At 32.5% G+C, this 20,110-nt stretch overlaps 2 protein-coding genes across 4 annotated transcripts in view; both read right to left on the reverse strand.

Annotated features, from left to right (window-relative positions):
- The window catches only part of LOC139482692 (RUN domain-containing protein 1-like), a 726,769-nt gene that overhangs the window by 596,436 nt on the left and 110,223 nt on the right, over positions 1–20,110 (reverse strand). The gene's annotated exons all lie outside the window — the stretch shown is intronic.
- LOC139482685 (uncharacterized) overlaps positions 1–20,110 on the reverse strand; it is a 106,635-nt gene that overhangs the window by 57,396 nt on the left and 29,129 nt on the right. Inside the window, exon 6 of the mRNA XM_071266753.1 lies at positions 6,722–6,749. Coding sequence (XP_071122854.1) covers positions 6,722–6,749 — 28 coding nt within the window. The remainder of the gene's footprint in view (positions 1–6,721; positions 6,750–20,110) is intronic.

The raw sequence follows: 20,110 nt of genomic DNA on the forward strand, positions 1-20,110 counted from the left end.
AGCATATACTGGCAAATCTGGAATCCGTCCGGTCAACTTATTTTGAGGAAAAAAAGAAAAAAAATTTGAATATAAAGTTTATATTTATTTATAGCATATTTATCAATCTCCAAACTTCCATCAGGTGCAAGAAAATTAGTACCGTTAATTTTATTCCTTAATTTCATGGAAAAATATGGTAAAATAAAAGGGATATAAACATTTGTGTCGATCATTTTAATATATATTTAAAGTATATATATCGGCGTATGTGAATTCCGTCCGGTCAACCTTTTTTTTAAAGAAAAACATTTTTATTTACATTAAAGTTTATATTTTCATATCAAGTATTTATTGATCTCGTAGATTTCTTAGTTTCATGTAAAAAACAGATGCTCAGCAGGGTGTAGCTTTATACGACCGCAGAGGTTGAACCCTAAACGGTTGGGGCAAGAATGGACACAACTTTCAAGCTGGATTCAGCTCTAAATTTGGACTGTGATTAAATAGTTGACACAGCATAGGTTTCTGACACAGAATGAATGTGGTCTAATGAACCTAAATAGTTTGTTTTGCCTTTGAGCAATTCACTATGCTGTTGAATATTAATCCTCTCAAAAAAAATGAAAATAGCAATAACTACTCATTTAGATACATCATAAAATATTAAAATGTAAAAAAGTGCTTGTTATCACTGAATGGTAAAGATTGTTTTAATTCATCAGTTGGTAGTAAAAGTGAATATACTTTGTATATTGTATCAAACAATGATTTAAGTTGATTCAACTACTATTCTGGACAAAGAAAGATAACTCCAATCAATTGAAAATTTCTTGCTATTGCACAATATTGTGCAATAGATATTTCTTGGTATTGTGCAATACTGTGCAATTGAAAATATTTGCTATTGCACAATACTGTGCAATTGAAGATTTCTTGCAATTGCTCAATACTGTGTAATTGAAAATTTCTTGCTATTGCACAATACTGTGCAATTGAAGATTTCTTGCTATTGCTGAATACTCTGCAATTGAAAATGTCTTGCTATTGCACAATACTTAATATAATAATTTTTTATCCTTATTTGGACCAACTTGAAAACTGGGCCCATAATCAAAAATCTAAGTACATGTTAAGATTCAGCATATCAAAGAAGAACAAGAATTCAATTTTTGTTAAAATCAAGCTAAGTTTAATTTTGGACCCTTTGGACCTTTATGTTGACCAATTTGAAAACGAGACCAAAAATTAAGAATCTACATACACAGTTAGAATCGGCATATCGAAGAACCCCAATTATTTAATTTTTGATGAAATCAAACAAAGTTTAATTTTGGACCCCGATTTGAACCAACTTGAAAACTGGGACAAAAATCAAAATTCTAAGTACATTTTTTGCTTCAGCATATCAAAGAACCCCTAGGATTCATTTTTGGTCAAAATCAAACAAAAAGTTTAATTTTGGACCCTTTGGACCTTAATGTAGACCAATTTGAAAACGGGACCAAAAATTAAGAATCTACATAGTATACACAGTTAGATTTGGCATATCAAAGAACCCCAATTATTCATTTTTTGATGAAATCAAACAAAGTTTAATTTGGACCCTTTGGGCCCCTTATTCCAAAACTGTTGGGACCAAAATCAAACCCAACCTTCCTTTTATAGTCATAAACCTTGTGTATAAATTTCATAGATTTCTATTTACTTATACTAAAGTTATGGTGCGAAAACCAAGAATAATGCTTATTTGGGCCCTTTTTTGGCCCCTAATTCCTAAACTGTTGGGACCAAAACTCCCAAAATCAATCCCAACCTTCCTTTTATGGTCATAAACCTTGTGTTTAAATTTCAAAGATTTCTATTTATTTATACTAAAGTTATGGTGCAAAAAATTGGCAAATTTCCAATGAAGTTATTTACATAAAGTTATTGGAAAATAAAAATAGAAAATGACATCATATATAGTCATGTCTGGCAAATGTCCAACATACATTATCTAAAAACATTTTAGATAAGATAAGGAAAAAAATCTTCATCAGCAACATTTTATATTGGCAAATTTCCAATGAATTTATTTACATAAAGTTATTGGCAAATAAAAATAGAAAATGACATCATAGTCATGTCTGGCAAATTTCCAACATATATTATCAACTACTATTCTATACAAAGAAAGATAACTCCAATTGAAAATTAATTGCTATTGCACAATATTGTGCAATTAGATATTTCTTGCTATTGTGCAATACTGTGCAATTGAAAATTTCTTGCTATTGCACAATACTTGATATGGAATCCTGATTTGGACCAACTTGAAAACTGGGCCCATAATCAAAAATCAAAGTACATGTTTAGAAAAAGCATATCAAATAAGCCCCTGAATTTAATTTGTGTTAAAATCAAACTTAGTTTAATTTTGGACCCTTTGGACCTTAATGTAGACCAATTTGAAAACTGGACCAAAAATTAAGAATCTACATACACAGTTAGAATCGGCATATCAAAGAACCCATTTATTCAATTTTTGATGAAATCAAACAAAGTTTAATTTTAGACCCCCATTTGGACCAACTTGAAAACTAGGCCAATAATTAAAAATCTAAGTACATTTTTAATTTCAGCATATCAAAGAACCCCAAGGATTCAATTTTTGTTAAAATCAAACTAAGTTTAATTTTGGACCCTTTGGACCTTAATGTAGACCAATTTGAAAACTGGACCAAAAATTAAGAATCTACATACACAGTTAGAATCGGCATATCAAAGAACCCATTTATTCAATTTTTGATGAAATCAAACAAAGTTTAATTTTAGACCCCCATTTGGACCAACTTGAAAACTAGGCCAATAATTAAAAATCTAAGTACATTTTTAAATTCAGCATATCAAAGAACCCCAAGGATTCAATTTTTGTTAAAATCAAACTAAGTTTAATTTTGGACCCTTTGGACCTTAATGTAGACCAATTTGAAAACTGGACCAAAAATTAAGAATCTACATACACAGTTAGAATCGGCATATCAAAGAACCCATTTATTCAATTTTTGATGAAATCAAACAAAGTTTAATTTTAGACCCCCATTTGGACCAACTTGAAAACTAGGCCAATAATTAAAAATCTAAGTACATTTTTAAATTCAGCATATCAAAGAACCCCAAGGATTCAATTTTTGTTAAAATCAAACTAAGTTTAATTTTGGACCCTTTGGACCTTAATGTAGACCAATTTGAAAACTGGACCAAAAATTAAGAATCTACATACACAGTTAGAATCGGCATATCAAAGAACCCATTTATTCAATTTTTGATGAAATCAAACAAAGTTTAATTTTAGACCCCCATTTGGACCAACTTGAAAACTAGGCCAATAATTAAAAATCTAAGTACATTTTTAAATTCAGCATATCAAAGAACCCCAAGGATTCAATTTTTGTTAAAATCAAACTAAGTTTAATTTTGGACCCTTTGGACCTTAATGTAGACCAATTTGAAAACGGGACCAAAAATTAAGAATCTACATACATAGTTAGATTCGGCATATCAAAGAACCCCAATTATTCAATTTTTGATGAAATCACACAAAGTTCAATTTTGGACCCTTTGGGTCCCTTATACCTAAACTGTTGGGACCAAAACTCCCAAAATCAAACCCAACCTTCCTTTTATGGTCATCAACCTTGTGTTTAAATTTCATAGATTTCTATTTACTTATACTAAAGTTATGGTGCAAAAACAAAGAATAATGCTTATTTGGGACCTTTTTTGGCCCTTTATTCCTAAACTGTTGTGACCTCAACTCAAAAAATCAATCCCAACCTTCCTTTTGTGGTCATAAACCTTGTGTTTAATTTTTATTGATTTCTATTTACTTATACTAAAGTAATTGTGCGAAAACAAAGAATAATGCTTATTTGGGACCTTTTTTGACCCTTAATTCCTAAACTGGTGGAACCAAAACTCCCAAAATCAATCTCAACCGTCCTTTTGTGGTCATAAACCTTGTGTCAAAATTTCATAGATTTCCATTCACTTAAACTAAAGTTATAGTGCAAAAACCAAAAAAATGCTCATTTGGGCCCTTTTTGGCCCCTAATCCCTAAAATGTTAGGACCAAAACTTCCAAAATCAATCCCAACCTTCCTTTTGTGGTCATAAACCTTGTGGTAAAATTTTATTGATTTCTATTCACTTTTACTAAAGTTAGACAATGTTAGAGTGCGAAAACTAAAAGTATTCGGACGTCGACGACGACGCAGGACGACGACGACGACGCCAACGTGATAGCAATATATACGACCAAAAAATTAAAAATTTTGCGGTCGTATAAAAATGTAAGTACATTTTTAGATTCAGCATATCAAAGAACCCCAAGGATTCATTTTTTGTTAAAATCAAACTAAGTTTAATTTTTGACCCTTTGGACTTTAATGTAGACCAATTTGAAAACAGGACCAAAAATTTAGAATCTACATATACAGTTTGATTCGGCATATCAAAGAACCCCAAATATTCAATTTTTGATAAAATCAAACAAAGTTCAATTTTTGAACCTTTGGGCCCCTTATTCCTAAACTGTTGGGACCAAAACTCCCAAAATTAAACCCAACCTTCCTTTTATGGTCATTAACCTTGTGTTTAAATTTCATAGATTTCTATTTACTTATACTTAAGTTATGGAGCGAAAACCAAGAATGCTTAATTGGGCCCCTTTTTGGCCCCTAATTCCTAAACTGTTGGGACCTCAACTTCCAAAATCAATCCCAACGTTCCTTTTTGTGGTCAAAAACCTTGTGTTTTAAAATTTCATTGATTTCAATTTACTTATACTAAAGTAAGAGTGCGAAAACTAAAAGTATTCTGACGACGACGACGACGACGACGCAGACGACGCCAACGTGATACCAATATACAACCAAAAAAATTTATTTGGCCTTTTTAACTTTTTTGTATTCGAGCGTCACTGACGGGTCTTTTGTAGATGAAACACGCGTCTGGCGTATATACTTAATTTATTCCTGGTATCTTTGATGAGTTAATTTACAAGAATTCGACATCAGCTTAATTTTAGATTAAATTAACTCACAGTTGTTACCTATGTAGATACACATGTACAATTGTAATGTTTTGTTATATAGGCATTGATAAATATATTAAACTAAAGAACTGTTTGATGTATATTTGTTTTTTTCCAAGAAAAAAAAACTGGTCCACAAACAATTTTGTTGGGCCCCATGAAATAAAAGGTTAGTAGCCCAGCTGGTTCCTGTAAAAATAAAGTTTTATCCGTGAATGTCCAAATCTGATGAATTCACTGTGTTCTTGTAGCTTAAAAAAAGCTTCAGGAAGTTTGGCGAATCAGAACAAAGATTGCATATAGCAAGCAGGTGTTGCATCTTATCATCTAGATTCTAGAGGACACTTTTTTTAACAACCCTCAATATATTATCCATTCCAATTTTGATCAATGGGTCAACTTTGTTGGAACAAATAATTTGAGCAATCATCTAACAAACCATAAAACAGGACTGTATCATTTAGGCAACTCTGTCAGGAAGATATATGTTCATTTTAAAATAATAATCTTATCATCAATTCAAAATTATTATTGCCTTAACCGCAAATTGGCAATCAAAGGGGAATAACACCTATAAATAAAGGTAACAGTATATTACTGGTGCTCAAATTTTGAAAATCGATTAGAAAGAGATAAATTAAGGTAACAAACAGAAACAGAGGGAACAATATGAACTCCAAAGGTGCATGGACATGGTAAACATCTCCTGCTATGGAAACATCACCCGCCATGCAAATTCACACTTAGTAAAAAGTCACATTCGAAAAAAGGACTCAATCAATAAATAACAGATCAGAGGACTTTAATGGTATCTAAATATTTACAAAAGCAGTGAGTAAAGACACAGACACATTGTATATCAGTCAACCAATTTGTAATGGTGACTGTAGAACTAAGGTAGTGTTAATTTCAGTCTTTTTTTTTCTCATTGCTGTGTTAGAGCAGTTATGGGGAACAATCTTTACTTTCACAAAGATGGATAAAATTGAAGAAAATTTTTGAATATTACATGACAGCTTCTAATGTATCTGGGGAGGACAAACATGACCATTATTGTTTTTGAAGCATCTAACAATACAGGAGATTGGTTTGAAGAAGCCGTGGCAAATTTCGACCAATATTAACTTTCGAAGAAAATATCAGTCTGCAGAAAGACACATGTTTAGTTAATGTAAACAGGTTGAAACATTAATCAAATGAAGTCCGTATATTGTGAATATGCACGAGTATAACATATTAACGGTATTAATTTTACTTTTTCACATTTAAATTCTGTTGCATTTTGTTTTTTAAATTGGTCAAAACTATCAGTGAAAGAAATTTAATGTGGACATCCATATCTGGTGCAGAAAAATTAATACAGAAGATGTTTTAAACAGATACAACGCAAGATCTGCCATAAACACCAAATTCTGAAAATAACAAAAAGGTATATATAGCATAAATTCAACTTTTTTCAGGATTTCTGATTTGGGACAGCACATGAATATATGGAAGTTTTAAATTAGTGTTTTGATATCTCAACCCCAACCTTCTTTTATTCCCGATCAGAAGTTTAACAAAGCAGATATCCAAAAACTTACTATCAATACTAGTACAGGAAAAATAATTTATTCTTAAATAACGGTATGATAGACAAGAACTGCAGATCATAACTAGACTTACCTTCTTCTGGAGTCTTTAACATGACAGTCTACAAAATAATAAACAATCTCATATCACATAACAGTTCTTAAACTTGGTGTGTCTATGGTAAAATGTTAAGCCATTAAGACAAGAAAATCAACAGTTTAATATCGAGCAATCAATAATCAAAATACAAATATATCAGACAGCAACCAAAAACAATCGGTGAAGTACAGACTTCATACTTGGAACATGCACATACAGAATGCGGTGGTTAAACAGGTTTGTGATTGGTCACTCCCCCTAAACATGAGACAATGGTGCAACAACACAACACAATAACATATCAGTTTGAAAATATCTGACGTATCACTTTGGAATGGACGAAATGTGATGACAAAAACTGTTTTGGCCCTTCAGGACAGGTGAGCTAAAAACCATGAAAAATGTAAACATGACTATACACAATACTAGATATGGACAATGCCCCCCACCCCATTTTCTGCTCTGCCATATGCGTGAGTATAGTTCCTCATATTTTAGATTTGACAAACAGTGATGTTGGCATACAACTTGAAATTGTTACGCTGTCTGTAAGACACAAATGATGCTACTGCTCGACCATAGGAAATTATAATTTTAACACTATGTATGATGATGTAACTGTAGGCGGACAAACCATGATCTCTTTATGCAGCTAGTACCAAAAAAATGACTAAGTCCAACTACCTGTCATTTTCAGAATATTTGAACAAAAAATCAAAATCTGTGGCCATGCACACACCTCTATTATGTGTATGAACATCCTACCAAATATTAAAGTTGTACCTCCAAAACGTTAGGAGGAGATAGTTGGACAAACCATGTTCTCTTAATGCAGCTAGTAAAAACAAAATGACTAAGTCCAACTTCCTGTCATTTTCAGAATATTTGAAAAAAATAAAAATCCTATGGCCATGCACACCTTTATTATGTTTATGAACATCCTACAAAATATTAAAGTTGTACCTCCAAAACTGTAGGAGAGAATGGTCGGATGAACAATGTATCCTAATCCAGACATATAAACCGACGAACAGACGGACGGACAGACAGACAGGGGTAAATTAATATGCTCCTCAACATTTTGTCGCTGGGGCATGAAAACAATCAAAACAACATCTGTAAAATCTTTTACAAACCACAAAAAAGTCTATTTACATTATAAGGGTTATGCATCTTCTTCTTGTTATAATACTGTTATATTTGATTAGCATACAAATATATCACAAAGGACAAGATTCATGTATTCAAAGGACAAGGTATGATAAGGGGCAATGTTGCCTAATGACCACACAAAAGTACTTTTTTATCCAATGTTATCCATAAAAAAAATGAAAAATTCAAATGTTTTCATACAACTCATATTAAGTCGACTCCTATACTGATATATTAAGAAACAATGTTTGCATGAAAAATCATATCGATTTTGTATCTATATAATCCGTCAAAACAACCCGAGTTTTCCTTAGCAACGCATAGTTAGTTTTAAGTTTACAATTGAAGAACATTTAAAAAGATGTTATGTATCACTGAGTGTAATTTTTAAGCTTGAAACGTGGAACTAAAGGATATTTATGAGTACCTTTAGTGCAGAAGTGCAATTCTAATATAATTCTTAATTCAGTGTTTCCATGGCTACACAGGAACGTATCGATGATATAATATCTTGCTCAGCAACCATCGCAAATCAGATAAAATAATTTTTATCTATATCTAAGTATATAATTTCATATAAAAGAGAGACAGCAGATACATATTTTTTTTAGTTTTGCATACTGTATAATAATCTAATATTCTTTGCTACTAACAACAGCCTTCTGGACAATTTAACTTAGATAAATGGAGAATTTGTCCATTGGCATAGGGACTCAGTTGATTCCCCGGCTCACATATAAAGTTATACAGAGACATGATATCTCAAGAACTTTAAAAGTGATGCTACTAAAATTTGAACTTAAACTGAGTTTTGTGGCAATAATCATTGTATATGCATTTCATAACATTGAATTGAGATAAACTCAAGTTAGAGGTCGGAAACAAAATATCAGCATTTTTTTTCATTTGTAGGTGTAATACCACCGTTGATTTTCTCCTATTAGTCTTTGTTAAATTTGCACTTTTCAAAAAAATGTGCAGAATTTATCTTTGTTTCAAATAAAGAAATACTTGGCATGAGTAAAGTTTAATCCTATCCAGTACTGCGATAAAATGTAGGATTAATTACCTACAACTGTCAAATTCAAGGGAATATTTTTTGCGACCTACTTTCGTATAAAACCGGATGTGACGTACCATGATTTGGTGATATCACACCTAAAGAAGACATGATTGTTCAATAAACTGCATGTTACTTTTTTCCTTTTTAATCATGTTAATACTGGTTATTTCAAGCATTTCTGTCAAGTTTTGTCATAATCAGTTCAATAGATTGAGAAAAATCTAATATAATGAAAGACGACATCTACAGTGACTCGATCAAAATTTCTTCGACAAATCGAAACCATGCCGCATCAAGATATAATAGTGTGGACCAATAAGGCCACTTTTTTTTTATTAGTTGGTTTACGGGATTCTTCTTAAAAAAGGAAGGGTAGGAGGTCGAAAAAAAAATAAAAATAAAAATAATGAAAAAATATAGGGTAGGAGGTCGAAAAAAAAATAAAAATAAAAATTGGAATTAATGCTGGTTTTTTTTTTACCAAAAATGGAGAGAAACAACAAACAATGACATTACTCTATATAATAGTGTATTATACTAACTATGTATGCAGATCGTTTCATAATTTGGTATTAATTCTTGCTGTTTTATTTTAAATTAAATGTGTTACAAGGAGTCAAATGTCAATGTAGATTGATGAAAGAAGATATATATATTAAATGTCCCCGATGAAAGGGAAGTGTCTTTCCCAATTGCATTTCTCTTTGTTCTGTGTATTTATTTATCAAATTTAGATCAGGGAGTGACAAAATTCCTCATAACACAATACAATTTTATTGAGGAAATACCATATGCGCTCTGCAGGTCATATGCCTTCATATGTGGTACATGAAAACATGTCCTTTTTAGGCTTTTTATGCTATTTTACACTGCTATAAGTATTAGCTTATATCTCGAAGTGTCCTGTGATTGTCCCTTTTTATAAATGTTGAAGTGATTTTAATTGTCCTGCATTCTATGACAGTAATACATGTTCTGATTTTGTGTTGGGATATTGTTCACCATACCCCATCTCTGTTCCATTAAATCTTAATGGGTACCGTGGGAAGGTAATGACACCCATCCCTGGCAGCAAGTTAAAAGATCCTTCCCTTTAGTGACGTCTGGCAAGGCTATTTAAAAACAAATCTGGGATACCAGGAAGCCTTGCCAGACGTCATAATTATTTGGACTAGTACCTGTAATGGAACTAAAACAGCCCCTTTCAACGGGTCTCAGACTTTCTGATCAACACTTGAACCAAAGTTGACCCGCCGTCAACCTCACTGACTGTCTGAAACAGGGATTCAAACACGGGCACTTGTTTCTATCCATAGGAAGGTCGACTATCCCTATAAATAGAACTTCTAGAAACAAGTGCCTGTGGGTTCAAACTAGCGAATCCGGGTTCGTTCGCGCCCATTCACGTTCGCACCCACTCATATTCGCCCCCTTTCACTTTCGCACCCCACATGTTCGCACCCAAAGTCTGTTCGCACCCTACATGTTCGCGCCCAATTTTAATTGGTTTTGTGTTTAATAACTTTGCAATCAAGTTTTGGCAAGTAGTATTATTAAAAGTATAATTGATTTCATTGTCTCAAAATAAAGCGAGACAGCATTTTTTAAGTGTTGAATAAATCTTAATCATGTTTTTTAGAGCGTATTGTTAAAAAATAATAATATTCCTTTCTATAATTAAAGTGGGATTCTGTCAACGTTTTATTTTGTGTTGAATAACACTTAATCATGTTTTGTTTAGTGTATTGCCTATAACTTTGTTTCATTGACTTGTTTCAAAATGAAGTGAGATTCTGACTACGTTTTTTTTGTGAGTTGAATAAATTTAATCATGTTTTGGTTTCTATAATAGTGTATTGCTATATTTCATCATTTCATTGTTTCAGATCAAAGGGACCAAGCTGTTATTAAAAACAATTATCTTTTGGGTTTAATTTATCATTTAAAGATCTTTAAAATATTCAATCTTTTACTCATACCAAGCTATAAATACATTCAGTATTTACGTCAAAGCAATTAAAAACAACAATCCTGATTTTCCAAATATTCAACTGGAATTTGAATTAAAATGGATGCGAACGTGTAGAGTGCGAACGGACCTTGGGTGCGAACGTGCGAGGTGCGAACGTGTTGGGTGCGAAAGTATATTGGGCGCGAACGGACCTGATACCCAAACTAGCGATGGTCCGACCTTTTAAACCAAAATACCCAAACGATCTCAAAAATAATTTTCATTTTTATTATTCATGACTGCGATGTTCAATTTGTTCAACCGCTAGATTTACACCGAAAATCTCCAACAATTAATGGGTAAATCTAAGTACGTAGTCTTTAGTCTTTACAAGTACGTATTGTAAAATCGTATCTGGTTCATTTTCAACTGGTTCCTTTTCACCGCATTAGATCATGATAAAACGTTGACTGAACAGGGAACCGCCTTTCAACTGGTTCCTTTTCACCACATTAGATCATGATGAAACGTTGACTGAACAGGGAACCGCACGGGATTTTCGAATCCACTCCGAGGGTATTCCGACTGGAAGAAGAAAGACCGATCTTTTTTTTATCATGTTTTTATTTTTATTTGTACTTCTTCAAACAGAAAAGGGTCGGCGGAATTAAAAAAAATCTTCAAAATCGTTTTTATTTTTATTTCAATATCGTGAAATACAGGGTCGGCGGATCCGTAAACCAACTAATAAAAAAAAAGTGGCCTAAATGATCATGAATATCTATTTTATCTACCTACAAACAGTTGAATATGATACACAAGATGATTTTAAGAAGATACATACCACTAATGGACCTCTTTGTTTTCTTTATAAGGTCTCTTTTGGTCAATTTATACCTCTTATTTCCTCAAAATTTAAACTTTCAGGCCAATAAATAACAAGAGTGCACACGCTGAAATGTCTCGCCTTCTATACTAATCATTGATATTATGTTGATAGTCCTAAGTATAAAGCTAAGCTTTATTACAACTGTCACATAAACTTAACATTAACCAATTGCAAGATAACTAAACAAAGACCAATGAACCTTGAAAAAGAGGTCCAGGTCAGATGAACCATGCCAGGCAGACAGGTACAGCTAACAATGCTTCTATACAACATATATAGTTGACACATTACTTATAGTTTAAGAAAAATAGACCAAAACACAAAAACTTAACACTGTGCAATGAACCATGAAAATGAGGTCACGGTTAAATAAAACCGGCTCGACTGACATAAAGATCATAAAATATTTCCATACACCAAATATAGTTGACCTATGGCATATAGCATTAGATAAAAAGACCAAAACTCAAAAACTTAACTTTGACCACTGAACCATGAAAATGAGGTCAAGGTCACATGACATCTGCCCGCTAGACATGTACACTTAGCAATCATTCCATACAACAAATATAGTAGACCTATTGCATATGGTATGAGAAAAACAGACCAAAACACAAAAATTTAACTATAACCACTGAACCATGAAAATGAGGTCAAGGTCAGATGACACCTGCCAGTTGGACATGTACACCTTACAGTCCTTCCATACACCGAATATACTAGCCCTATTGCTTATAGTATCTGAGATATGGACTTGACCACCAAAACTTAACCTTGTTCACCGATCCATGAAATGAGGTCGAGGTCAAGTGAAAACTGTCTGACAGACACGTGGACCTTGCAAGGTACGCACATATCAAATATATATGTAACACTCCCAAACGTGTCCTGTCCCCCAAACGTGTCCGATTCCCCCAAACGTATCTTTTCTCCCTAAACGTGTCCGAAATGTACAATATTCCCCAAACGTGTCCGGATTCATCACCCCCAAACGTGTCCGATAAATGTTATTCACCAAAACGTGTCCAATATTGAACGCCAGAACGTCTCGTGTCTTTTAGCGTTAATACACGTATCTCCTAAATAAAATCGCTGATAACGTTTACGGCAATTTTATGATGGGGACAAAGTTTTTATTTATTAGCTTTTGTTAATTAAATAAAGGTTTTTTTAATGAATATCATAATTCAAAATCTAATCTGTAATTGTTAATTAATTCTTGACTTAAATTGCTTATTGTTCAGTTGCAAGTATTTCAAACTCATTGAGAGCGAACCTGAGCCAAATTAATCGGTGACTTTGTAAATTATTTTGTACTTATAAACTCCGATGATGCTTTTTATATTCATCCGAATATTGCCTGGCGGGCGTTAAGCAGGATTTTTTTTACTTTTGTTAACAGTTCTCCATCTGAATTTGTGTGTATTATATCAAAAACTCATTAAATCATAAGGGAGCTACCATTTGATTTTTATGGGGGGGCTAGGATGAAAAATTTTGTCCTGCATTTTTTTTTAGCTGTAATCTCTGTCCTGCCTTTTTATTTTTCACTCTGTTCGGTCCTGCCTTTTTTTTTTTAGTTTATCCTGACTTTTTTTACCTAAATTGTCGTCCTGACTTTTTTTTTTGCAAAGTGTCTCATCCTGCCTTTTTTTTTTACTCAAAACTCCTGTCCTGCCTATTTTTTTCAAATTTCATCCTAGCCCCCCCATAAAAATCAAATGGTAGCTCCCTAAACTGGTTATCCATTTTTTTTTTATATATATATAAATCTTAGGTTTCCAGCATCACTAAAGACCCACGATCAAGAGACATAACGTGCAGTGCCAAATATTTCATGCATTGGTTTTATAGATTCTTTTTATTGATCAATATGAATGTTATGTGATCAACGCCGGTTATAAGGGGTTACCGTTATTGTAAATTTAATTTGTACTGTATAAATTCACTTTCTAGACTGTTGATAGCGTATTATCCAGTTGCAAGTATTCTATGCATATTTAGAGCGAAATAGTTTTACATTTGCTGTATAAATTAACTTTATACTGTTGATAGCGTATTTCCAGTTGCAAGTATTTCATGCATATTTAGTGAACATACATGTTTTAATGCTTTCACTGTTCTATACTGTTTAAATTATCTTTAAACTGATGATTGCGTATTGTCCAGTTGCAAGTATTTATCTTTTTACATTTGTATTGTATAAATTTACTTTAGACTGTTGCTCGTCCAGTTGCCGGTGTTTCACAATATTTAGAGAGAACACACACATTTTAATGTGTAGAGAAAGGGACACTTTCCGTTTACTGTAGAGTTTAACGTTACTAATCGTGTTTGCTTACACTTTACATACGACATAGCCGAAAGGACGCTTCCACTTTTACCCATTATTTTCGGCTGGTTTAAAAAGTACCTCATCTATTATATTTTTAATGAAATGGTAAAATTAGTATACGTTAATGGAATAGCAATAACCAAATAACGCTTGATATAAACCGTTTTTGGGATTGGACACGTTTGGGGGTTTGTTAGAAAATGGACCGTGGCATGATTGGGCGTTTATACAAATCACACACGTTGGCGAAGTTTTGAACTAGACATGTTTTGTAGTGCAGTGACGTCAATGTGGACATGTTTGGGAGTATCGGACACGTTTGGGGGGAAGGACACGTTTCTGAGTGTTACATATATATCCTATTACTGATAATAAGAGAGAATTCAACATTACAAAAAAAATTTCAAATGGTCACTGAACCATGAAAATGAGGTCAAGGACATTGGACATGTGACTGACGGAAACTTCGTAACATGAAGCATCTATATACAAAGTATGAAGCATCCAGGTCTTCCACCTTCTAAAATACAAAGCTTTTAAGAAGTGAGCTAACGCCGCCGCCGGATCACTATCCCTATGTCGAGCTTTCTGCAACAAAAGTTGCAGGCTCGACAAAAATTATGGGGTCACTTTCAATCATTTATGTTAGAAATGTTATAAAAATGAGTAATTGAAGCATTTTAACAGAATGAACAATCCATATAAAAGTTTACTGTCTCCAAGGAGGTTTCATTAAGTCATTACGTAAACACTAAATTTACGCTGCGTTCCAGAGAGGGACATAAAAGGCTTCTCTTTTAGTAAATAATTCGTCATTACAGCAATAACAATAATTTCATCTACTTATAACTATATAGTTATTGAAGTATTTCTTAGGAAAATATTCTATCATAGCCGACTATAAGAAATAAAGAGACTCCCCCCCCAAAAAAAAATACACTAAGTATGGCTTGTTCTGGCAACTGAATATTCATGGTCATGATGGTAGAGTCCTATTTAAGACATAAAATGTGTTTTGGAGACTCAATCCACTCAGAACATTTCATATTTTGTAATATTTCACTTAAATAGCAAGAAATTTTAACACATGAGATTACTCACAAGGTCAAAGGTGCATGTACAGCTTCCCATAATAGGTGTAATACCACCATTGATTTTCTCCTATAAGTCTGTGTTAAGGATGTACACCTCTGAGGAGCCAAAAATTTCTAGAATTAAACTTTTTTTCTTAACCTGTTTTTTGGATGTATAAGACTGTAACAAAATAATTGGTGAAGAAAAAATCATATGGTGGTGCACTTCTTTTTTTGCTACGGCCCTTTGAAAATGCCCAATTTTGATGATTTTCCCATTTTTCATTGATTTTTACCTATTTTTGGGCTATTATCGTGACAAAAATCACAGTTCCACAATTAAACTTTTTTTCATACTTTCTATAAAGATGAAGTGGACCAATCTGAATAAATTTTACTAAGAAAAACAATAGGTAGGTGTTAATATAAGAAAGTTTTATCATATTTTGACGCTTTTTTGTGTAAAATTTACCATAGTGCCAATTGTCTATTTTTGTGATTTTTCTCAGTTTTAAGAAAAAAATGCAAGTTATTTCAACTTTTTTTGTTATGAATGATTGAAAAATACATATCTAAGAAATTGGAAAAGACCAAAATGATATAGGATGTACATGATTCTCGTAAAATCATTTTTTGTATCCCTCACACATTTTCTGAAAATTTTGGCTAAAAATAATGACTTGATTGGTCGTAAAATTTGAAAACTGGATTACCCAAAACCCGTTCATTGTAAATACACAATTTTTTCACAGAGTTATAATTGATTATAATATTTTTAAAATTCATTGATATTTTCCACTTGTATGACATGTTTTGGAAATAATTCAAGAACGAGATTTCAACGAGACTGAACGAGACTAAAACGTTAGAAGAATACATCCTTAAATTTGCACTTTTCAAAAAAATTTGCAGAATTTATCTTTGTTTCAAATAAAGAAATACTTGGCATGAGTAAAGTTTAATCCTATCCAGTACTATAGAAAAAAATTCACATCACATTTCATTGCATATAAGAAAATAACCATCATTGGAAGTTAACAAATCAAATTTCTCCCCTTATTTTATCTGTGTACAAGGTTTAGTCACCATGTAACCTCAAGATTAAAAAAAATTTCTATAGAAATCCCAAATAAAAATAATGGTGTTTTGAAATACCCAAGACATATGTTTATGACACAGAAATGTTTTTACTGCAATAAAATGTAGGATTAATTACCTACAAATTTCAAATTCAAGGGAATATTTTTTTTCGACCTACTTTCGTATACAACCGGATGTGACGTACCATGATTTGGTGGTATTACACCTTGTAAAGGAGCATAACACTAGAACAGAAAAAAGAAATCACCAAAATACATACTGGGTCTGTGTTTTGTGGTAATAAGCATTGTATATAAGTTTCATAACATTTTGTTGAAGCAAACTAAGGTTAGAGAACTGAAACGAACAATTTAGCAATTTTGCTTTTAGTACAGGGGCATAACTCTTGAACTGGAAAAGTGGCGCCATCAACTTTCAAACTCTATCTGTGTTTTGTGGTAATGAACAGTGTGTATAAGTTTTATATTCATTTGGTAGAGACAAACTAAAGTACGAAAACGGAAACAAAAATTTAGCATTTTTTCCTTTTGTTAAGGAGCATAACTCTAGTATCAAGTGACGCCAGCAAAATAGAACTTGACCTGTGTTTTGTGGTGATAAGCATCGTGTATAAGTTTCTTAACATTTGGTTGATCGAGGCAAACTAAAGTTAGAGATCGGAAACCAATTTTGGAACGTACAGATGGACAGACCTATAATGTATGTATGTACGTATCTATAGACAGACAAGGGAACAACGTAATGCTCGCTCCGGTACTGAGAGGAAGTATGCATGATCTTTACTACATACGTGGAGCACAAAAAAAATAGTTGAGAATTATTAGAGTAGAAATTATTGATGTGTAAACTTGGCTACTGACTTTCAAAATTTACATAAAACTCCATTTTTTTAAACCTTTAAGTTGTAATATAAATGTTATGCAGTAAAAAGTAGTACCATTCATATCATTATTTAGAACATAGAGTAAGTTGGTGCATACTGTACACTGTGATTGTTAAATTGATCTGCATATTGATATTTTTCTACTGGGGCAGAGAGGATAGGGGGCAATGACTTTGGGTTCTTTTACAGTTTTATTTTTAATTTAAGACAAAAGATGAATATATCATGAAAAAATAGAATAATAACATATTTATCTTTGTACAATCCGGAAAATGATAGGAGTCTAGTGGTTTTAGTCATTTTGTTCAATGGATTTATTATGAATATGAAGATGTGGTATGGTTGACAATGGGACAACTCTCCACTCAAAATACCAAAATGACACAGAAATTAACAACCATACGGCCTTCAACATGAACAAAGCCCATACCGAATTGTCAGTTATAAAAAGCCCCGAAATAACCGTGTCAAACGATTCAAACGAGATAACCAACAGTCTAATATATGCAGACAAAAATTAACCAAAAACAATTACATGAATTATGTAACACATAAGCAAACGATAACCACTAAATTACAGGAGTCGGTTTCCCAAAAAAACTTACGACTAAGAATGATCGTAAGTATACTGAATTATTCATGACTCACGATCAATCTTACTTTTTTTAGTTTTCTTTTGTGAAACTGACTCCATGCTCCTGACTCGGGACAGACACATACATAGAGAATGTGACAGGTTTGACATGTTAGCAGGATCTGAAACCTCACCCTAACCTTGGACAGTGGTGTAACAGTAAAACATAAGAACGAACTATAAAAGTCAGTTAAAAAAAGGCTAAGATCAATAAATATACAAATAAGTGGACGTGGCCGGGTACTTGTACATTCCAAAAAAAAAAGACACTGAATCTTTTTGTTCCTCATTATCTAACAGGTACAAGGTGTGCTTCTCTTGAGTAAGGAAATGTCTTTTCTACATCCTTTGAGAAGATACACAAAATACAAGTTTAATATACATTGTCTAAAATTAGAATGGACTGGATAGGGAATGTGTCAAAAAGACAATTTATTTCTTTTACAAAAATCAGTTATGTTATCCTTTTATCGATTAACAAGTCGCACACTTAGCAGCTTCTCCTTTTATTTTATATTAGAGAAAAGATTATAAAAAAGAAAAAGTGAAAAGAAATAAAAAAACAGTTACAGAAAAGATAGTATTATATTTTTTTAACTGAAATTTTTATCAAGTTGTAATGTCAGCTTTTAGCAAGTACGTAACAGCTGTCTGATTAGCTTATATACGAGAGTAGACGCATTGATTTTCAATTATAAAAAATCAAGCATGCATCTGTAATGTACCTTCGGATTTAGAAAGTAGATATTTTGTTGAGATTATTTCATAGTATTTCAAAGGTTTACAATATTTGCATACACTTAATTAAAGTTTTAAAATTATATCTAAACCTTGCAGTATTTCTTTTAAATACATGTTATATATTTAAAATATTTATAATAATTTAATGAGTTAAGATTTTTGTTTCTTTAAAATTGTTTTAAAAAAAAATCAAATAATTTCCTGTATAATCCATTGACAGGGGAGGTAATCTCGGTTTTAATTTTGTTTCCACGTGAAATCGATTTAAATTTCCAGTTGCCATTAACACTACTATGTACACAGATAAAAAGGGTTATAATTTGGTAGGGTCTTTATTAATTTAGTGCTGTTGAATAAACAGTTTGCTGGTTGTTCTTTGACAACACTGCCACTGTCTCTTTAAAAAATGATGCAAAATCACATGTTCCTTTACTTTGCCCGACTGAAAATAAACCGTAAACATGATAAAGAATGAAAAAGCTTTTTTTCTTCCCGGCATTGGAGTTTAGTAACTTAATCAAGATCCACCGAGTTGAAATAAAATACTCGAGCAGATTCGGAAATGCATGTCCGTCCCGGTCCTTGGTTCACATATTATTGACGTTTTCGTAAAAACAAGGAATTTTCAGTGTAGAAATTTTGAACTTTGAAAATGAGCGGACGCAAGTACCATGAATATATTTAAAAAACAGTGAATTATTTCCTTACAACAAACAACAAATTTGAAATATATTTGAGGTACTTTCGTCCGCTCATAATTAACAGTACACGGATGCCCCACTCGCACTATCATTTTATATGTTTAGTGGACCGTGAAATTGAAATAAATTCTCTAATTTTGCATTAAAATTAGAATGATCTTATCAAAGGGAACATGTATACTAAGTTTCAAGTTGATTGGACTTCTACTTTATCAAAAACTACCTTGACCAAAAACTTTAACCTGAAATTTGCACTATCATTTTCTATGTTCAGTGAACCGTAAAATTGGGATCAAAACTCTAATTTGGCATTGAAATTAGAAAGATTATATCATAGGGCACATGTATACTAAGTTTCATGTTGATTGGACTTCAACTTCATAAAAAACTACCTTGACCAAAAACTTTAACCTGAAATTTGCACTATCATTTTCTATGTTCAGTGAACCGTAAAATTGGGGTCAAAACTCTAATTTGTCATTTAAATTAGGAAGATCAAAATTGGGGTCAAAACTCTAATTTGGCATTTAAATTAGAAAGATCATATCATAGGGCACATGTATACTAAGTTTCAAGTTGATTGGACTTCAACTTCATCAAAAACTACCATGACCAAAAACTTTAACCTGAAGCGGGACAGACGGACGAACGAACGGACGAACGAACAGACGGACGGACGGACAGACGGACGGACGCACAGACCAGAAAACATAATGCCCCTCTCCTATCGTAGGTGGGGCATAAAAATTGCTCAAACGGACAGAAAAACTTCGGATTTTCATAAAATTTACGTTTTTCATGAGAAAGTGAGAGGTATTTAATATTTTTTTCACACGAAAAAAGAAAAGTTATATTGATTT

Source organism: Mytilus edulis, chromosome 7 (assembly GCF_963676685.1).
Source record: "Mytilus edulis chromosome 7, xbMytEdul2.2, whole genome shotgun sequence".
NCBI lineage: Eukaryota > Metazoa > Mollusca > Bivalvia > Mytilida > Mytilidae > Mytilus > Mytilus edulis.